Source organism: Pseudorasbora parva, chromosome 6 (genome assembly GCF_024679245.1).
Source record: "Pseudorasbora parva isolate DD20220531a chromosome 6, ASM2467924v1, whole genome shotgun sequence".
NCBI classification, from domain to species: Eukaryota; Metazoa; Chordata; class Actinopteri; order Cypriniformes; family Gobionidae; genus Pseudorasbora; species Pseudorasbora parva.
This window is the reverse complement of record NC_090177.1, coordinates 34,117,080-34,138,447: the sequence shown is the minus strand read 5'-3', so window position 1 is coordinate 34,138,447 and position 21,368 is coordinate 34,117,080. Positions and strand designations below refer to the sequence as shown.

The window sequence follows — 21,368 nt, the reverse complement described above, 5'->3', positions numbered from 1 at the left end:
GACACAGATTCAATGTCTAACTAATGCTGAAATACCAAGCAGAAAGAGACCATGCCCAAGTTAGACTCACATTTTGAGAGCGGTGTAACAATGAATATCAAAGCTCATCTATTAAAACATTAACAGAGGGATGTGGTACATTTGTAATACATTTGTTTTTATAAGACTAAACATAATCATGGCTCTTTCAGCCAATCAGTGGGAGCCTTAAGACATGGTGAAAATGTCATAAACATTCATGTTAAGTAGTAACAAAGCACTCCATTTCCCCTACATTCCTAATCCCTGTATGTTTCTGCAACTTTTCTTTTGTGTGGTCCAATTACACCATTTAAGTATAATAATAAGCTTGCAACCAAAGTTGTGACAAAATGAATGACGACTATCAGTGCAGGGGTAGATACTTCTACACCATGCCTCTGCCTATAAACACTTTTGTGAGCAGCATTCAATAGTAAGACTTGCTTGTAAAAAGAGGAATGCATAACAGAAGGAATAAAGAACACATGGAATGATGGAGCAGTGTAAAATCTGCATGAATATCAGAACGCTGCTTAACTGCATAAAATTATCCATTGAAATATAGAATGAAATATGAGGAATTATATAACGTAATGAGCAGGTTATATTTCATAACATCCAAAGAATGTATTTGTAATCTTGCTTGTTGGTCCTTCTTTAAATGAGTTCAAATAAAAAAAAAATGTAAGTGCCCCTTTCTCCGTCTTATTTCAGGCACTCATCTTGGGCTGTTTTTGTAAACAGGCTTCAGTTCCTCTCATCTCTGTCATCCTCTTTTTTCACAGTTTGTGTGGGTTGACCCATCTGTATGTACCCTCGTAGCGGAAGCCCACCTTCTGCACCAGCTCATCGGCCTCTGCAGGACCACGGCTATGAAGGAGAACCAGAGTGCATGAGGCACATTTTACATGTCACTTTGTGAACAATTACTTTCAGAAAAATAAGCATGGTTTACCTCCCATATTTGTATTTGATGGGTGGCGTCTTTTCTGTCTCGATCTGATGAAGAAGAGGAGTGAAGATTCTCCAGGCTTCCCTCAACTCGTCACTTTAATAAAATAAGTCAAAATCAGATATGGGTATTTATTTTCTTTACTCAATTTACAGTAGTGTCATATATTGCATGTATTCCAAACACAAAGGGTATCTGCAGGGTTTTAAAAAATAAAATCAAGTTTAAGGCTTTTTAAGATCTTTATGCACACAAAAATAATACCATATTAGCAGGATAGAGCAAGATCCGACAGCAACATCCAACTATACAAATTTAAACAACATAACTTTTTGTTCATACCTCTTTTAATAGAACTGTAATGAAATGATAAACCTAACATTTTTAAGAAAAGGAATTTTTAAAGGAATGAGTCAAAATTATCTTTATTGTTTATGTTTTAGAATGCATATATGCTTCTTTTTGATTCACTGGCTGAATGAAAATGCAAAATGCACAGGTGTGTACTTGTGAAACAGCAAAAATATGGTGGGTTACCCAGGTCAGGGTCCCCATGGGTCCTTTAAGGATTAGCTCACATTAAAATAGAAATTAGCCCATGATTTACTCACCCTCAACTCATAATAGGTGTATAGGACATTTTCAGACGAATACAATCAGAGTTATATAAAAATGCCCTGGCTAATACAAGCTTTATAATGGCAGTGAATGGGAGCCCAAATTTTGAAGCCCAGAAAAGTGCATCCACCCATTATAAAAGTGCTCCACACGGCTCCGGAGGGTTAAAAAAGGCCTACTGAAGTGAATTGACGTGTTAGTGTAAGAAAAATATCCAGATTTAAAACTTTATAAAGTAAAATATCTAGCTTCCGGAGGAACGCCTTCCGTATTCAATTTACAAAGAAAGTAACGCCTCACGCAGTTCAAATCGTTTACACTACATCCCACGTCCTGTGTCGCACCAGATATGCTTTATTTGCAAGTTGAATACAGAAGGCGGCTTGCTGAATTACTGAATTCCTGCAAACTCGGCGTTCCAATAAACAGCTGCGTTGTAAACAGTAAAATTCAGAGCATTCATTCGAACCGATTGAGGCGTATACATGAAGGCATTTCAGTCTAACGGAGCCATCAAACCCACTGCTAACAGATTATTTGGATGCATGTTAACATGTAGTAGTTTGTAAGAAACTCACCTGCGTACAAAATGCATCTGACTGCCACAAAAGACATCCAAAATCAGACGTTCATAAGCATCAGGCAGCTTAACATCCTTTGTAAAGAGAGACATTTATGAAGAGAAAAGAAATTAACTATAAACATTTATTTTATTTTATTTAAGAAATTAACATTTTCTACGTTTGATGGCCAAAGTTGTCTAATAGGACAAAACACACAGCATGGATGTATTAAAGGTATCTGTTTTACCCTGTATCTGCTGTGGTAGGTCAGGTCCAGCTCTGTCTCCTCCGGGCTGAAATAGACTCCAGGTTTCTTGCTCATCATCTTGGCGTAGATGGCCTCGTTGGGCTGCACGCGGACCACCAACTCATTCCGCCTGCACTGAGATTCAAAGATGTCTCCAGGAACGTCTGTGAACTGCAGCCTCACCTCTGCCTTCCTTTCATTCAGAGCCTTTCCACACCTGAGGATGAAGGGAACACCTGGGGAAGGTTAAGTAGAGACTGTGTGAATCACATTCAGGAAGGACTTTTAAAAAAACACTTCTTTTGAAAAGTTTGGAGTCAGTACAAATTTTTTTGTTGTTGGAACTGATAGAAATACCTTTATTTCTAGAACAGTTTCTATTTAATCAAAGAATACTGAAAAATCCAGAGGAAATTCTGGAGCAAATCGTTATATTTGAATGATTTCGGAAGAATCATGTGACACTGAAGACTGCAGTAATGGCTGATGGAAATGTAACTTTGATCACAGGAATAAATTAAAATTTTAACGATATTAAAATAGAAAAAAATACTTTAAATTGTATTAAATAGCTCTGGAATACTTTATTCTGATTGTTCAAAAGTGTCATCCAGCGGTATGTTATTCCTTAGTAAAAACTGATAACACGTACTCATCCGGATAACTGTCACTGAACTTAACACTATATACTTGCTCGTTTTTTCCTCGTGGAAGTTTTGCATTTGGTAAGCTAATAAAATATTAAAACTCGAATACATTTTTGGGTACAATTATTTAATTATATCATCTGGTATTGCGGACTCGCTCTGTCATTTCGACTGCATGTTGGCCATGTTTAGCATGAGAATCATAAGTCAGAATGTATGAAATAGCATACCTTTTAAATAAATGCAGCCTGTGAGCAGAAGAGACTTCTTTCAAAAAAAGAAAAACTTACCATCTTCAAACCTTTGAACAGTAGAGTATCTGTTTCAAGTTGATAATCTTAAAGTTGCACTATGTAACTTTTCCTTCCGCTAGAGGGCGCCTATTTAAAACAATGGTGCAAGTGTGAAGCAGAGCAGGACTGAGTAATGTAGAACTGAGCAAGGCCGCTGGAGCGATTGTTGCGCAACAAAGCCTCGCAAGCAGCGGGACTTTTACATAGTGCACCTTTAAGCCAAAAAATATATTTATATCAAGACCAAGGTGTTAATAAAGCTTCGAATTTACTCAGCAAATAAAGCACAAAGGCTGCTCTTAATACCAGAAAGAGGTACAGGTCAAACACAGTATCAGAAAGGTCCCATTTCTAGGTCTTTAGCCAAATTATAAATATTTGCTGTTGAGCACACACTCTTGAGCTTCACTAACATGAAATGATTAGATAGACACTGTGTGCATCACTTACCATCCCAGCGTTCATTCTTTACATAAAGCACTGCTGTGGCAAATGTAGCCTGAGTGGAGCCTTTAGGGACAGTTGGGTCATCTAGATAACCCAGTTTAGCCTCTCCTTCTCCATCTGGATTTCCCACATACTGACCTAAGACCACGTCTGAGAGAGAGACCGGTTCAATGCACTTCAGCACCTTCACCTGTAAGGGGGACAGAGAGCATTAGAAAACAGTCAGGTGGAAATCTATAATACCTAGAGGGATAAATCCAAGATCATTTCCATTTATCTTTGCAATAGCAGTTCAGCTGGATGCTTCATGAACACTAATTTCAAAAAGCCACATGAATGAACACACAACTATTTAAAAACATTTAAAAAAATAAATCTAAAAAAAATTCACAACTGTGCAGCAGATGGAAAAACACAAATCTACTTCACACGGTTAAAAATCCTCAAACTAACCAACAAATGAAACAAAAAACAAACAAAACCATGATTAAACCCCTTAGTGCACATAATTAGCAGCATTTTCTATAATGCACATAATGTACAAATAAAAAATACAGAAAAAAACTAAGTATAAACTAAAATGAACATTATCCTGAACCATAATCTTGAAGCCAAGACCATAATTTAAGCTTGCTTCAGTTGTTACCGTAATGGTTAACTGTAAGAGAGTGGGGATGGATGGATACATTTGATTTATTTTATCCCCATGGTTAAATTCAGGATCATTCAGAGAAGTGGCATAAGAGTGATAAAAGGCGGCTGTTACACACACACACAGGATGACCAGCTCGTTACCTTCTCATCCCTAACATCATCAGAGCTGGTGGATGCGGGCTTCTCCATGGCAACCAGAGAGAGCATCTGCAGCAGGTGGTTCTGCATCACATCACTGGAGACAGAAAAGAGAGGAATACATTCATTTGCAAATCATGCTTGATTAGAATATCTAAATCCACTCAGCCTTTGAAGGGAATCACACTTTTGTCTTTGAAATAATGTGAATTTTATCTTTGTTACTTTTCACAGACTACTTGTATTCACACCGTACACTTTCACTGTATGCAACACTATGAGTCTACAGTGTGTTCCATAGAAGAAAATCATATAGGTTAAAATCATCTTTGGTAGATTATCCTTTTATTCCCCATGTTTTAACAATGAAATATCATCAGTGCAAAATCATCTCAAAGCAAGGAAACTAACCGAATGATACCGAAATCATCAAAATATCCTCCCCGGCCCTGGGTACCAAATGGCTCTTTGAAGGTCAGAACCACACATGCCACACTGTCCCGGTTCCATATGGGACCAAATATCCGGTTTCCAAACCTTAAAGGAAATAGGAGGGAAAACTATGACTAACAAATCTCAGATACAGAAGAAGAGCTTCCTGATGGAGTTTACCCTTAATTATGCATAAATGACGGCTGTGTGTGACAGCTAGTGAAAAGTAGATGGCAGAGAGGGATGAAGATGAGAATAAACAGACACAATGAGAAAGGGAAAAGGACAGACCTGAGGACCATGAGGTTCTGGACCATCTCTTTGCCTAGGTAATGATCTATCCGGTAAATCTGTTCCTCAGTGAAGAGAGAAGAGAGATGATTGGTTAACTCCTCTGAGCTCTGCAGGTCACGGCCGAATGGCTTCTCCACAATGATCCTGTTCCAGCCTCTACGAAAACACACAAACAAGAAATTAGCTGCAATCCACACATTTGCACTTTGAAAATTAAACAGAAACTACATCTCATATATAGCCAGTGATATTATAGCATTGTTATATAGTATTTTTTGAATTAGCCTTTATTTTTATATTCAGTTTTCAAATAAGCAATTTTGTTTGTCATTATTATTGGTTTTAGTTTTAAATATCTCAAATTTAAGGTGCAGCGTGTAGTATTTATGAGGCTCTATTGACAGAAATGCAATATAATATACATAACTATGTTTTCAGTGGTGTATAAAGACCTTACATATTGAACTGTTATGTTTTTATTACCTTACAATGAGCCATTTCAATCCAGTGAAGTCACCATTTTGCACAGCCATGTTTCTACAGGGTATTCCCCAAGTTTTAACAATGAAATATTTCATTTTTTGTGTGCACAAAAACTATTCTCGTGGCTTCATAAAATGATTGTAGAGCCGCTGTAGTGAGATGGGCTTTGTAACGACGTCTTTAGTGTCTTTATGGGTCTTGAGAGAGGAAATGACATTGGTGTCAATGAAGGCCTTTCTGAGCCGTCGGATTTCAACACTTCATTTGTGTCTGAAGATGAACGGAGGTCTTACAGGGTGTCGAACGACATTAGAGCAAGTAATTAATGAGAGAATTTTTGGGTGAACTAACCCTTTAAATGTCAGATTATTGCTGTAATAACAGGCACAATATTTGAATACTACTTCACTATTTTTGTTCTCCATTGTTTGGCTTAATTTGAAGAGGTTTCATTCATTCTAAGAAAAGGTTTTGGGAAAATAAGAAAAATATCAGTTAAGAAGTATTTTATTTTTAAGTTTCATGAATACGGCATCTGGTCCCTACAACTGGCTCAGGTTCCTCCTTCAATAAAAGCATACAGGGATTTCTTTTGTCAGTCAGGTCAAAATTGTAAGTTTGACTGCCTAGAAAAGTATTATTCATGTCCGTAGCATAAACTTTACCCTACTTTTGAACACATCTTGCCTTGTATTAAGAAGATAAATCGCATAAATAACCAAATAAAGCAGCTGCATGTGTTTGCTCCTCACTTGGTGCTCATGCATTGATGTTTGATGTTTTTGGTGACATCGTGGTAGACACTGGGCGGCAGAGCCAGATAGTAGAGGCGGTTGGCCTCAGCTCCTCCAGGCAGGGACAGCAGGTGAGTGTTCAGGTTAGCGAAAGAGGATTCATCCACATACTTCCCACTGATGTAAGAGTTTCGACTGAAGAACGCAGTTAGGCGCTCTGCCTCAGAGTCTACTGCCTGAAGGGAGGAAAAAAACAGAGGCCATATGAACACATTCACATGCGGTAAACAGACAAGATTACACATGGAGAAATCTCTATGAGCGCTGACCTTCATGTAGGGCATGCAGGCCGTGCGTATGGCATCAACGGTCAGATCGGAACGAGCAAAGCCCACAAAATATGTCTGTTCGGGGAGAAGGCCGTCTCTGAACAACCACCTACAGAGAAAAACAGAAATAAATAGACATACACCATCATTCGAAGGGGTTTAGATTTTTTTTTTAAATAAATCATTACTTTTTTATTCAAAGAATCCTGAAAAAAATATACACCATCACAATTTCCACAAAATTATTAAGCACAGTTTTTTAACATTGATGATAATCAGAAAGTCCTGATCATCAAATCAGAATAATTTCTAAAGAATCATGTGATCCTGAAGAAATGATGCTGAAAATTCAGCTTTAAATCACAGGAACATTACATTTTATAATGTATTCAAATAAAAGAGCTGTTATTTTGAAATATAATGCTATTTCACTGTATTTTTAATCAAGTAAATGCAGCCTTGTTGAGCATAAAAGACTTATTTCAAAATCTCTTTAAAAACATACCCAACCATAAACATATTAACTGTAGTGTATATAGTAAATAATAGTATGCCTGAAGGCATGTTATGTCAGAAGGCTCACCACAAAGTTGGGTAGATTTTCTTTTTGGCCAGATCGCCCTACAAAGAGAACAGATTTGTTACATCACACAGTACAAATTTATTCATGTAGGCTCAATTACACAAACCACCACACAATTGACACACTTCACTCGACAGAATTAAAAATCACACCAGAAAGTCTAAGTCTACAAAGCTAAATGATGATCCCATTCAACATTTTTAAACAAATACACTTTATTCTACCAACATATTTAGGGAGTGTCTACTCACCACTGGCAATATTTTCTTAATAAACAGACCTCATTTTTTTTATTTAGTCACTGTCATGGTGACATGGCTCACTGTGATTTAAAGGGGTCTTAAAATCAGAAATTTAATTTTCCTTGATATTTTAACATATAAGAGGTCTTTGTAACATTAAAACATCCAACAAGTTTTAGAGCTTAAAACGTCATACTCATTATAAACAAAGCATTTATTTAAGGAGCCGTGTGGAACTGTTTTATGATGGACAGATGCCCTTTTAAGGACTTAAAACGACCCTACAGTCACTGCTATTATTAAGCTTGCAGAGCCAGGACATTTTTAATACAACTGTGTTTGTCTGAAAGAAGAAAGTCATAAAACCTAGGATAACTTGAGTGTGAGTAAATAATGGGCTAATTTTCAGTTATGGAACTCTTTACACTCAAGACTTTATTTAACACATTTTAGACTGATCTTATGAGGATACTCATCACAACGGGCATTTTGACATAAACGTGTGTGTTATTGTTTGTTCAAATGCAAAAGCGGACTCGGTTCTGGTGCGCTGTCTGTGTGCAAGATACTGGCACGTGTCTTTCGGTGCGGTGTGTGTGTCACAGACAGGATATTCACAGTTCACGTCAGTCTTGTCACGCTTGAATTGTTTAAAAGCATTAGCGTGAATAAGAGATTAATCATATAATGTAACACTAGTCAAAGGATAACAGAAAAAAATGGATACTGCATTAATTGTATTAAATATTGTTAATGCGTTAAACTGAAAATGTTTAAAACTGCATGTGTTAACAGCACTAATATATTTTACTTTGTGCAAAAAAAAAAAAACTTATTAACATTACAAACAAACATCAAGGAACATTAAAAAATTAATACTAATTAAAAATCCATGTCGTGACCACTTTAAAAGACAAATCATAATGAAGTGCCTGCCTAAAAAGCAGTTTTGGCCATCTCAGGCTTGTCCGAACATGCCTATGAAGCACCAAAATGTCACTGAGGTTGGCAGCTCAGTTAGTTTTGAAATGTGAGAACCACAGTGACTTATGTCACAGATACATCTGAATATAAAGATATCAGTTTATTAAATAAATGAAGGCAAAAACACAACACGCATGAACAGATAAAATGTAGATTTTAAAAAACAAATACAACAGTCAACCCATCCCTGCTCCATGTGACCCAGTCATCACAATGCAAAGGTCATTGATCTCAGCAGATCTGCTCCACACCCATTCAGACACATGAGAAACGCTCTGTGCACAGTGAGACTCTTCTGTTTACCTTGGCTGATTCATGGGATTCTCCCACAATGCTATCTCTCCAGATATTCATTATTGGGGGATATTAGTCGATAAACGGCTTGCTATTTAAAGTATTAATCATTCCTGCTGCTTTTCTGTGGTGAAAAGCACTACATAACAGTGACGACAAAAATGTCAAGTCATAACCATACTAAAACAAGCATACAAAAACTAAGCAGCCAGATAAACCCCATGTATTTGCTCTGATAGTGATAACAGTGTTTCTAAAGAAAAAGTGCTGTGTGTTTGTTCATAACTAATGACTGTGTATCTCAGTGATCCTGTACAGTAAACACCCCCTCAGATATTGATGCATGATGATTATGGGGATGCAAATACTAGTGTATTACCTACTTGGTTAATGTATCATTCTGCATCAATCTGACAGTATTTATATTAAACTTTTGAATGGTAAAGGTGTACATTTACTAGCCACTTTATAATGTACTTTGCTAGTACTAGGTTGGACCCCTTTTTTTTCTCCTCAAAAGTTTTGATCCATATTGTGATGAGATCACACAGTTGCTGCTGATTTGCCGGCTGCTCAAAGCTGCTCTATTATCTCTGGACTGAGATCTGGTGACTGTGAGGCCATTTGAGTTTAGTGAACTCAAGAAACCAGTTTGAGATGATTTGCACTTTGTGACATGCCTGTTATCCCGCTGGAAGTAGCCATAAGATGACGATACACTGTGGTGGTCATAAAGGGATGGACGTGGTCAGCAACAATACTCAGGTCGGCTGTGGTGTTTAAATGATGCTCAGTTGGTACTAGGAGGCCCAAATTGTGGCAAGAAAAAGACCATTACACCAGCAGCACCCTGAACGGTTGATACAAGGCAGGACAGATCCATGAATTCATATTGTTGATGACAAATTCTGACCTAAATGAATCTGAATGTTGCAGCAGAAAGCAAGACTCAAAGTTTTTCCATTTCCATGTTTTCTATTGTTTTGTTGAGCCCGAGTCAACTGTAGCCTCAGTTTGCTGTTCTTATTTGGCAGGAGTGGCACCGTTGTCTTCTCAGCTGTGGCTCATCTGCTTCAAGATTGGAAGTGTTGTGCATTCAGAAATGCTCTTCTGCAGTCTGTTCATTCTCCTCTGACATCAAGGCATTTTCACCAACAAAACTGTCGCTGACTGAATATATTATTTTTCGGACCCTTCTCTGTAAACCCTTGAGATGGTTGTGTGTGAAAATCCCAGTAGATCAGCAGTTTCTTAAATATTCAGATTGGCACCAACAACCATTCCATATTCAAAGTCACCTTTCTCCTCCATTGTGATGCAAAGTTTTAACTTCAGCAGATGATCTTGAGGTGCTTCTAAATATCCCTCCTCCATCCTAAGACCTGGAAACCGATCGAGCAGAGCCATCTTGTAGGACATCTCAACTCTCTAAATGCCCCATGAGGTGAGGATTGAGGAGTAAGGAAGCTTCCTAAGGAGTCATGAGTGAGGACACACTGGTGTATCTTTTTCGGAAGTGCTTTATCGACTAAATGTTATCTCCATCTATATTCTCCTCCCCCTTCTTCCCCCTCCACATTTGCACCAAGTGCTAACCATTGCAGAATTATGTAAAAAGCACAAGAAAATGAAAATTAAACAAACCGTAATACTATACAACAAATAAAAAATAGTTAATAACTGGGAATAATTCATTGATATATTAACTGGTAATAAAGACAAATGCGGTATTTTGTGGAGGTTTAAACTATAATATACTGTAAATAGTCATCTCAAATGTACAAGAATCCTGATGTGCAAGCTAAACCCATGCAGCGGCGCAGTGTCATCATTAATTGAAAACACTTTGAAGTTATACTAAAGGTTCCTTGAGGATGCACAAATAAGAACTGAGAAGCGCCCCATGTCTACACTGAGATGAGCTCCATTAAGTTTCTGCCATGTGATGATCAGATATTTGCGTTAACAAGCAGTTGAACAGGTGTACCTAAAAAAGTGGCCAGCGAGGGTATCTACAGGTGTTGGTCATATAATTAGAATATCATCAAAAAGTTGATTTCACTAATTCTATTCCAAAAGTCAAACTTGTATATTATATTCATTCATTACACACAGACTGATACATTTCAAATGTTTATTTCTTTTAATTTTGATAATTATAACTGACAACTAAGGAAAATCCCAAATTCAGTATCTCAATAAATTAGAATATTGTGAAAAGGTTTAATATTGAAGACACCTGGTGTAACACTAATCAGCCAGTTAACTCAAAACACCTGCAAAGGCCTTTGAATGATCTCTCAGTCTAGTACTGTAATGTACACAATCATGACGAAACTGCTGACTTGACAGTTGTCCAACAGACGACCCTTGACACCTTGCACAAGGAGGGCAAGACACAAAATGTCATTGAGGCTGGCTGTTCACAGAGCTCTGTGTCCAAGCAAATTAATAGAGGCAAAGGGAAGGAAAAGATGTGGTAGAAACTGTACAAGCAATAGGGATAACCACACCCTGAAGAGGATTGTGAAACAAAACCCATTCAAAAATGTGGGGAAGATTCAGAATGAGTGGACTGCAGCTGGAGTCACTGCTTCAAGAACCACTGCGCACAGATGTATGCAAGACATGGGTTTCAGCTGTCACATTCCTTGTGTCAAGCCACTCTTTAACAACAGACAGCGTCAGAAGCCTCTCACCTGGGCTAAAGGCTGGACTGCTGCTGAATGGTCCAAAGTTATGTTCTCTGATGAAATTAAATTTTGCATTCCCTTTGGAAATCAGGGTCCACGAGTCTGGAGGAAGAGAAGAGAGGCAAGAGAAGCAATCCACGTTGCTTGAGGTCCAGTGTAAAGTTTTCACATTCAGTGATGTTTTGGGGTGCCATGTCATCTGCTGGTGTTGGTCCCCTGTGTTTTCTGAGGTCCAAGGTCAACGCAGCCGTATACCAGGAAGTTTTAGAGCACTTCATGCTTCCTGCTGCTGACCAACTTTATGGAGATGTAGATTTCATTTTCCAACAGGACTTGGCAGCTGCACACAGTGCCAAAGCAACCAGTACCTGGTTCAAGGACCATGGTATCCCTGTATTGGCCAGCAAACTCACCTGACCTTAACCCCACAGGAAATCTGGGGTGTTGTGAAGAGATGCGATATGCAGGACCCAGCAATGCAGAAGAGCTGAAGGCCACTATCAGAGCAACCTTAGCTCTCATAACACCTGAGCAGTGCCACAGACTGATTGACTCCATGCCACGCCGCATTGCTGCAGTAATTCAGGCAAAAGAAGCCCTAACTAAGTAGCGAGTGCTGTACGTGCTCATACTTTTCAGTTGGCCAAGATTTCTACAAATCTTTTTTTTGTATTGGTCTTAAAATATTCAAATTTTCTGAGATGCTGAATTTGGGATTTTCAGTTACAATCAAAATAAAAAATTTAAATAAATAAACATTTGAAATATATCAGTCTGTGTGTAATGAATGAATATAATATACAACTTTCCCTTTTTGAATGGAATTAGTAAAAAAATCTACTTTATGATATACTAATTATATGACCAGCACCTGTAATTCACTAAAGTTATCTTATTTACATTCACAAAATAAAATATATTATTCACACAACACAATATTTTGAGATATTCATGTGCGTTGGCTTCATGTATTTTAATCCAGCAAATCATAAAAGGCCTAGCTGTAACAGTCTGTAAAATTAAAGCTAATGTAGTTTGAAACAAATGTGATTATATGACTGGCTGGCCTTGGGTTCAACATGCTGAATGCATGCGTGGATTTAAGGCTCAAAAGTGGCTAAGTGGCTCAGAAGGTCAGACAAATGAGGTGACGTTGTATCTGTATTTTGACATGGATACTAAATGGATTCAATGTTTAACATTATGTCACAAACCTCTGCAACCCCATGCCAACAAACCATCTTTCCTACCCCACCCTCATCCCAAACACACAAACCAGCTCTTTCACCTCTCGCTCAACAAGAACTGAAAGAAAAGTGCTGACAGAGAGTGACATTGCATAATCCAGCTCACTAACACCTATTTAAAAACCCCCAAACAATAAGAACAGGAAAAGCCAACAGTAACAAAGATCTTTTCACAAAGCAGTTGTGTAAAATCAGACTAAAATGTTGAACATAAGGAGGAACAAGGAAAAGCTAGCAAAAAAAAGGAGGAAGGAGGTTTTAATTTCATCACTTTATCACTCTCTAGTGAGAAGTACAAAAGATTGACCAACTGTAGTGCAAACTTCACTTTTTAATTCTTATTCTTAATGTTTTGTATTATATGTAGGCTGAATCTAATCAAGGCTGTCTAGATAAGCATTTCATAATTTCCAGCCAATCACAGACCTTCTGTCACCGCACTTGATCAATCACCTTTCAAGGCCATAAACTGTGAACTGAACTGCTGAATTACTCAACCGCTCTGTTCTGTCTGGATGATAAATAGAAGCCTTATGTTGGAACATCCCATCATGGTTGCTTAATTTCAGTTGTACTTCCTTCTACAAAACATCAAGGCCATTCTACCAATTCAGAGGAATCTGAGACTTTCTTCCTTTATTGGGACAGCAGTAAACAGGCTGTGCTATAAAACCATAGGTGTGCAATACTAAAGAAACTACTATGTAATAGAGTGACTACTTTAAAACAGGAACTAAATCAACACATTTGTAGAATTCTCTGCAAATTGTACAACTTCAGTCAATAATTTAAATGCACATCGAATTCTGTTTAAGGTCTATATTCGGTTGCAGTCATATTCCGAATTCAATGTTTATTTGCGCACATGCAGCGGAACATCAGAACTGACTTCTCACATTCAAGAAAAGCCTGAAAGCATCAACATGAAATGGAAAGAGGTGAACAATTGTTAATAAACACATGTAGTAATATAACTCGGCAACAGAAGAAAAGAGAGCGGACGAATCAATGCAGCAAAGACTGGTGGGAGAGAGTGTTGTGAACTTAAGAGGTTACAGAATGGCGACAGAGCTTCAGAATTTGGAAACACTCATACCACAAACTATGCAAACATGGAAAGTGTGATGAAACCAGGTGATGAAACTGTATGTACACCTGTGCCAGTTGTAATGCATCCTACTTTGTGCTTTACAAACTGGAAAGTTGTGTGGAGTTTGCACATACATCTCCTTTCAGTATATTTCCTGAATAAGCTGTTAAACATGCAACAATTTTCTGATTAGGCATATTCTAAGGATGGGAAACAAATTTTTTGGAATGAGAATATTGTCTTAAACCAGACAATTAGAGCGCGCCGTTTACATGATTCAACCAAGCGGCAACCTCCCGCGATCTCTCTTGAAGCCAATACGGAAGTAATGTAAACTGTAACTCCTTAACTGCTCACTAGAGGCAGGCTCCAGAAGCGAGCGGAATCTCATTGAGCCCCATGTTAAAATTCTCAACTTTACAGCAGAAAAAAACATGTTTACAGCCTGGAACAAATTGTGGTTTTGGCCTATACGGCTCATTTTGATCTTCATGACAACTGTGAGGGGGGTGAATTCTTTTATAACTCATTCGTTTACGTTATATAAACAGGGATGTAGTAAAACGCCATTTACGCACCTCCCAAAATTTGGAAATAGCGTTTATCCACCTCCAAAGTGCGTTTATCCACCTCTAAATTGAGTTTATCCACCTCTAAATTGAGTTTATCCACCTCTAAATAGCCTACAGTTCCTAAGCCATTTTAAATTAAGCTTATGTCGTTTTAGTTTCATATTGTTCATTTTCATTGGTTGTTTGTTGTACAGTTAGACGAAGTTTTTCATATTGCGCTGCAACTGTCAGTGAGAATAGTGGGAAGTTCGGATCATTTTACTGACTCGGATCTTTGAGTCTCGTTCAGCAAAATGAGCCAATCTTTTCTCTTTCCGTCTCTATGGGACTGACAGGAAGAACAAAAGACTCGGATCTCACCTGTCGATTCAGAATCAGAACGATCAGAAGCCATATGTTGCGTAATGCGCGGTCAACACAAAATGAACGAATCACTCTCTGAGACAACTCGTGCTGCGTTCCACTCCACTTTAAGACATGCACTTGCAAACTTCCCTAAGCACTTCCCCTTGGGGGAATCCCTGCCGCCATTTTGAAGTGCGTTCCACTTCGTGAAGTGGACAAGGGAAGTTTGTATGGACAGACCCTTGCTCCCTCGATTTTTACCGAGTCTACTTCATATGTACACTTCAGACAGCTTCATATTAGGGCTGTACTAGAATAATCGAATATTCGAATATTCGTTCGGTGAGGTGACATTCGATTTTCAGTTTTGAGATTCGAATATTCGTTGTTTTTTTTTCAACACGTGACTTCCGTCGCGGACTCATTCTCAATCATGCTTGAAATAATAATAATACATTTTTTTTTTTAAAACGCAACATGCTTTCAATAAAAGCATCGCGCATTTTAAAGATTTAAATTAACAAAAAGTCAGAATAAGACAAAATAAATCCCTTATATAGAATAAAACTAATTGTAATAGATATTACATTTTGTGTCATTTTAAAAACTATTCATTTATTCTTATTCAACTGTTTATAAGCATGCAGTTCATTGAAATCACTGTGTGTTACTAATTTAATTTCTGTTTTGGGATTCATTTGTTTTAAAGAAAGGTTCGTTATTAATACCTTATTAAAGTTCTTGCTCTCAACAGACTTTGTGTTTTGTATCACTTGTGCACTGTCCGTTTTCGGAGCATAAACCTGCCCGTGTAATGCGTACCGGAAACTGTTCTATTTAAAAGATTATTAAATGTTTATTAATATTTAAAGAATGTGTGCCACCTGATCATATTGCACCAAATGCAACACTGCACTCCACTGGGTCTGCCGCAACACATTTACGATGCCGAAGAGTGAAACGTGAAGTCGTGAAAGATGATACAAATGCAAACCGACACTATTATTATATATTTAGCCCCACCCACCGAAGCTTCGAATATTCGATATTGATTGCCACCTAAGCTTCGAAGCTCAAAAAATGGCATTCGAAACAGCCCTACTTCATATACCACAATGCAACGCCACCACATATCACGTTTAATTTTCCCCACCACAAACAACTATAACTATTTTTAAAAACATTTAAAACAACCCAAACACATCCATATACATATAGAATGCTGAATTAAACAATTTCGTAAAGGTAAAAAATAAATAATATATCAACTCCATAGTGGATTCCAAGTGATCAAGGGCTTAGGGCGTTGCAGTTCAGTCCATTTGCAAAGTTTCCGCCAGTAGTGGGCACTCATGCAACGTAGGCATGACGCACATCCGAGTGAACGAGACGGAGGGAAGTTTGCGAGTGAAGGGCATGATAAAAACGAACTGGAACGCACCATCGGTAGTCCCGAGTCATATTAAAGATTTGTTCAAAATGAAAAAATCATTCATGAACGACACGCAACCAAGATTCAAAAAAGGATATCCGGCAATTTTCAAAATGACATAATTATCCATTTGTAGTGCATTTAATCAGCTTGTGACCATTTTTAATCACTTTTCAAGTGGACAAAGAGGCACTGTGGACATTGTTGTGATATTAATTAATCACAGGCAGCTGGTTTATTGTAGAGAGCATGTCGAAACCCTGTAAAAAAAAAAAAGCTGTAATGATGCAGTGTATTTTGTGTTCAAATGGAAAAATTTTGGTATTATTGTTTTTTTAGTTTAGCAAAATCGTCTGTTAATGTCGGCAGCCATTAGGCTAAACACTTGTGGAAACTACAGTGCAACTTACATTGTCTATCTTCTGTTAATTACAGAAACTGAGTTTTCTTTAAAGCCGCACTTGGCTACTTTTGCTCTCGGGGTCCCCCTACAGTTTGGAATAAATAATGTCCTCAACTACTGTCGTAAGCTCAGTCATCCTACAACAGGGGATGCCATCGCACGTGCATTTGTTGACATGACAACCCTGATAGCCCTGAACTAGTGATGCGCGGGTCGTCTCATAACCCGCGGACCCCGTATGTCTATTTAATGGTCGCGGGTGCGCGGCGGGTTGTAAAAATATATACAGTGGTGCGGGGCGGGCCAAATAACTTCATAAAAGTGGCGCTGCGGGTTGGTGCAGAACTAACAGTTCCCCTGAACACTGCAGGAGTTCACATGCAGGTGTTCTTCTGGCGGCGCGTGTGAAATGTCTTCATCCCAGGTAACGTTACAGTCAGTGGCATATGTTTCAGCATGTCATATGAATATAATTTCATGGGTTTTATTTTTTTCAAACACCAAATAATCACGATGCTCACGTTTACAAGCCAGCGTCATTATAGTAGTCTATTGGTTACCGTTTTACAGAATCTATATGATACTTCAGTTCAATGTTTGAGTGGTAGCTCACAGTAACTAGCATGACAGCATCGGTCGGGCACGCCTCCTTCAGCTCACGCCGACGAGCAAACGCTGGTCACATGTTGATCCTCGTCCTGCCTTTAATCCCATCACTTTTTCATTTCCTCTTATTGCGTTCCTCCAACAAAACCTTTTCGTTCTTATTTGTCTGTGCTGCTTCGGACATGACTATATTATCCGACGAACAAAGTTGGGCTCGCACGTCCGAATTTAAGGAAGTGTGGGTGTTGGTGGAAGTGACGTATATGCCGTAAAGCAGTCGAATTTTGTAGTTCTTTTTTTCTCTCGGGTTACTACCTGAAACCCGAAGTTTAAAAGTACGATTAAAAACAATACAGACCCCATCAAGCTATGGCAGACGTGTCATTCAACCTATTGTAAGTCGATGTATCATCACAAGAGTCTTAAAAAATATATTATGAAGGTTGAAAAGTTACCTAGTGCTGATTTAAATTAAAATATGTGGCACCAAATTCATCCTTCTGTCGTTAATCTGCACCTGCCTCATTAGCAATTGGCAAAAACAGTAATCGACAACTATTTTGATAATCGATTAGTCGGCTTGAGTAATTTTTTAAGACAAAAGTAAAATTCTTTGATTCCAACTAGTTTAATGTGAATATGTTCTAGTGTGTTCTCTCATATGTGCTCATATTAGCCACCTCGTAAAATTAGTACGAATTGCCGTGAGATCGGGCTGCTTACACCGGTAGGCAGTGACCCACCTTACCGTGACCACGATGCGGTCACCCAGAATTTATAGTTTACCCACCTCTTTTTTTACCACTACACCTGTGTATATAAAGTCTTAAAGCTCTGCATAATTAAGGGTGTGGTGACAAGTGGATAGCCATTTATCTGCCGTCTATAGTCATTGCGTCACCTCAGCTCCGCGCACATCCCGCCTTTTTGCCCATTTTCTGTTATCCGGGAGTGACTCGCGATGACTCGCTCACAAGATGGCAACGCCCAGCTCGACTCTACTTCAGAACGGCTTATCAGAATCCTATGGGTGACGTCACGGACACTACGTACATATTTTTTTACAGTCTATGGATTCAACACTAAACAGAATACAGACAAATTCTGATTACTATCGGAACACTACCCTGTTTTACAAGATGTAAAATAAGTCTCTAATTCCACCAGTGTATGTAAGTGAACTTAACTCAAAATACCCCACAGGTAAGTTTAATAGCATGTTAAAATTGTCACTTTTTGAGGGCGAGTAAAAACAAAATAAATGCACCCTAAACCCTTTAAACGCAAATTAGATTCTGCTCCCGGCCCCCTTTCTAGAAGAGAGCGGAGCTTCAAGAGCTCGTGTTGGCAGCTCCCATTACCTCACACAGACACACACCGAAAATGTCAGAAACTATTTAACCTTTTATGTTCAAACTGGAGTCAGACAATGATGGAGAGACTCAAGAAGAAGTGACAACATGTAGAATGAGACAGAACATTTCTGAAAGATTAGTTGATTCATTTATGTAGCAGATGAGGAGTTACTGTCTTTAAGTCATTAATTGGCATATTCTGTCATGATAATCTATAAATCGCTCATGTGGGAACTGATGTAAGATGGGCAGAGCCAGAGAAGATAGAACAGGTGTAGTTTAGTTTAATTACGGTTATAACTCATGTTGTCATCGTGCTTTTATGACAAGCTATTGCATTTGTGTTACGTACTATATTGCAATAAATGTGAAAAACGGATGCGACAGCTTGAGCAGACTCCCAAATGTGCTTTACCACAACAACTCTTCCTCTGGCCTTTATTGTGTGTTCCCATGGGCAGGGCTTGTAAATGTTATGGTAAGGGATGTCACTAACACGTGAAGAAGCTTGTTGTAGTTCAGTTAAAAAGTGATTTCTTTAACAATAAATATCTCCCTTTGCTCTGGACACCGTAATTGTGCAAATGTTGTTTATGCTCAAACAGCAACATTACATGCTAACTAATGTTACAAGACGGAAATCATAATCCAAGGACCCCTTTAAAGCAAAACAAGTGGCCCAAATACATAAATTCACACTACCGTAATTTTCAAAAGATGCAGTGTTCAAAATGAGGGTCAATTCAAGGCTGCAGATGAGATTGTGTTGATTCCTAATAAGTAGAGACAGAGATATTAAGAGACAGAGAGAGACTCACCGAAGCACCCATGATGATGAAGATATGCACATCGGACTGGTGAAATTCCACATCATCATGCAGTTCTTTCCTCAGCTGCCCAAACACTTCTGAGCGTGAGAGGGGAACGGTGCTCATCTTATCTGCAAGAGGTCAGGAAAATATTAAAGTACAGAAGATCAAAAGCATGTTTATGAATTTATTTCTTTTCTGAGTTTACATTACAGCTGTATAATTTAATTATAACATTCATTTAACAACTCAAGAATAGTAGTTACATGACATCAATTTTGGTTTTAGTAGTATAGTAGAAATTGCTTCAGGCATTTGGTAGATTTGGACAAATAAGGAAGTAACATGTCTGTTAATAACCAACCTAAAAAAAAAGGCTAATAAATAAATGATAAATAAATGGTTCTATCACTACAAAAAAATATGGCACATTGACTCACACAGACACACACTCTCCAAAGAGCATTTTGACTAAATCTGCCAAACACACACAGTACAGTATCAACAAACATTAAACAAAGCACAATATGAACAAAAACACAGAGCCAGCTTGTTTAGTAAATGGTCTGAATATGAAACCTGGAATAAATTAAATATTTTTTTTCCTTAATTTTGCCAAAGCTGAGTAACTTCTAAGGAACAGACTAACACTAATAACTGTTCGAACAATTATATCTGGTCTAGTAATTTGACAGGTCACATCACAGAGCTATTTACATTGGGATAACAGAGACACATATCCCTACCACTGCGTTCAGGGACTGTAGTGTGTGCTCTCTCTGTGGCATAAAGGAAAGATACAGGTATAAACTGACACAAAAACACAAGCTCCCACAACCCACACTCTCAACTCTCCATAATGTTATTAGCACAATCCCTTATTTAACAGGGCTCATCCTGACACTGGCTGGAATAACAGCTTGCTAATTATTTAATGCAATGCTGCATCACATTCACAACAAATGTTTTAAACGGAGAGTTATTTGCAATTAATTTTCAAAGCAAATGCTAGAAGACAAAGCTAGTTAGTTGTTGTTACAGCAGAATCAAAACACACTCGCTGCATGACAACGTGCTACTTACATTTAGTCCTCTTCACTAAACAAAACAAAAATACCAGGATTTAAAGGCTAAACTTCAAGTATTGTAACAGGCTCGTTGTATATCAGCACAAAGATTAAACATTACCGACTACACTGGCATTTCTTTAAGACAGTTTCCTCCTTCCCTGTTAAAATGACACGGCGGGGTTCTGTGATTTTATTGGTGTAGAGAGGAACTCACCAGCGCTCGCTCGACTGCCCATCATTGCTGGAGCGTGTGACGTCACCCGCGCAGCTGCGCGCGAGGAAAAGGGAGGTGGGCGGGGCTTCAGACTGCGGGAGGGAGGCGCTCGTGGACAGCAAACCACTCATGGCGGTGATTAACAGCTAAACGCTGCAATGGCGACCATGCTGAACGCTTTTCTGTCCAATAGAGCGCGCTCATGTTGAATATCTAATAAGTATTAGTCTTGCTGCTGATAAGAGCTAGACAAAAAGTAGTTCTCAAAAAGAATGTCAGCATGACATTGCAGATTAAACAAATAAATAAAAAATAAATCTATCTAAGGCATATTCTCGTATATATTTCATAAAGTTAAGATTCAAAAGCATTAATACGGTAACAACTGCAGAACAAACAGCATAGTGTCACTAGAAATTATATTCCATGCCATTGCATTAGCGCCACCTTGCGTTGATGTACATACTCGATTGGATTTTAAAGGGATAGTTCACCTAAAAATTTAAATTCTGTCATTACTCTCCCTCATGTTGTTTCAAACCCGTAAGACTTTCGTTCATCTTCAGAACACAAATAA

General features: G+C 38.2%; 1 protein-coding gene across 4 annotated transcripts; it reads right to left on the bottom strand.

Moving 5' to 3' along the window:
- Window positions 1-163: 163 nt before the first annotated feature.
- Window positions 164-20,825, bottom strand: g6pd (glucose-6-phosphate dehydrogenase). Of its 4 annotated transcripts, XM_067446755.1 has the most exons (14): window positions 20,591-20,753; window positions 20,254-20,286; window positions 19,517-19,638; window positions 7,436-7,473; window positions 6,853-6,961; window positions 6,542-6,759; window positions 5,304-5,462; window positions 4,992-5,117; window positions 4,584-4,677; window positions 3,792-3,978; window positions 2,402-2,637; window positions 2,170-2,246; window positions 977-1,069; window positions 164-891 (listed from the first exon to the last, which is right to left on the bottom strand). In XM_067446755.1, exons 3-14 carry the CDS (start codon window positions 19,631-19,633, stop codon window positions 801-803), a joined length of 1,545 nt encoding a protein of 514 aa, XP_067302856.1. In that variant the 5' UTR covers window positions 19,634-19,638; window positions 20,254-20,286; window positions 20,591-20,753; the 3' UTR covers window positions 164-800. The 4 variants fall into 4 exon arrangements, with proteins under 4 accessions (XP_067302856.1, XP_067302854.1, XP_067302855.1 ...); XM_067446753.1 differs by lacking the exons at window positions 20,254-20,286; window positions 20,591-20,753 and adding an exon at window positions 20,792-20,825; XM_067446754.1 differs by lacking the exon at window positions 20,254-20,286 and having other exon boundaries at window positions 20,591-20,752.
- Window positions 20,826-21,368: the final 543 nt, after the last annotated feature.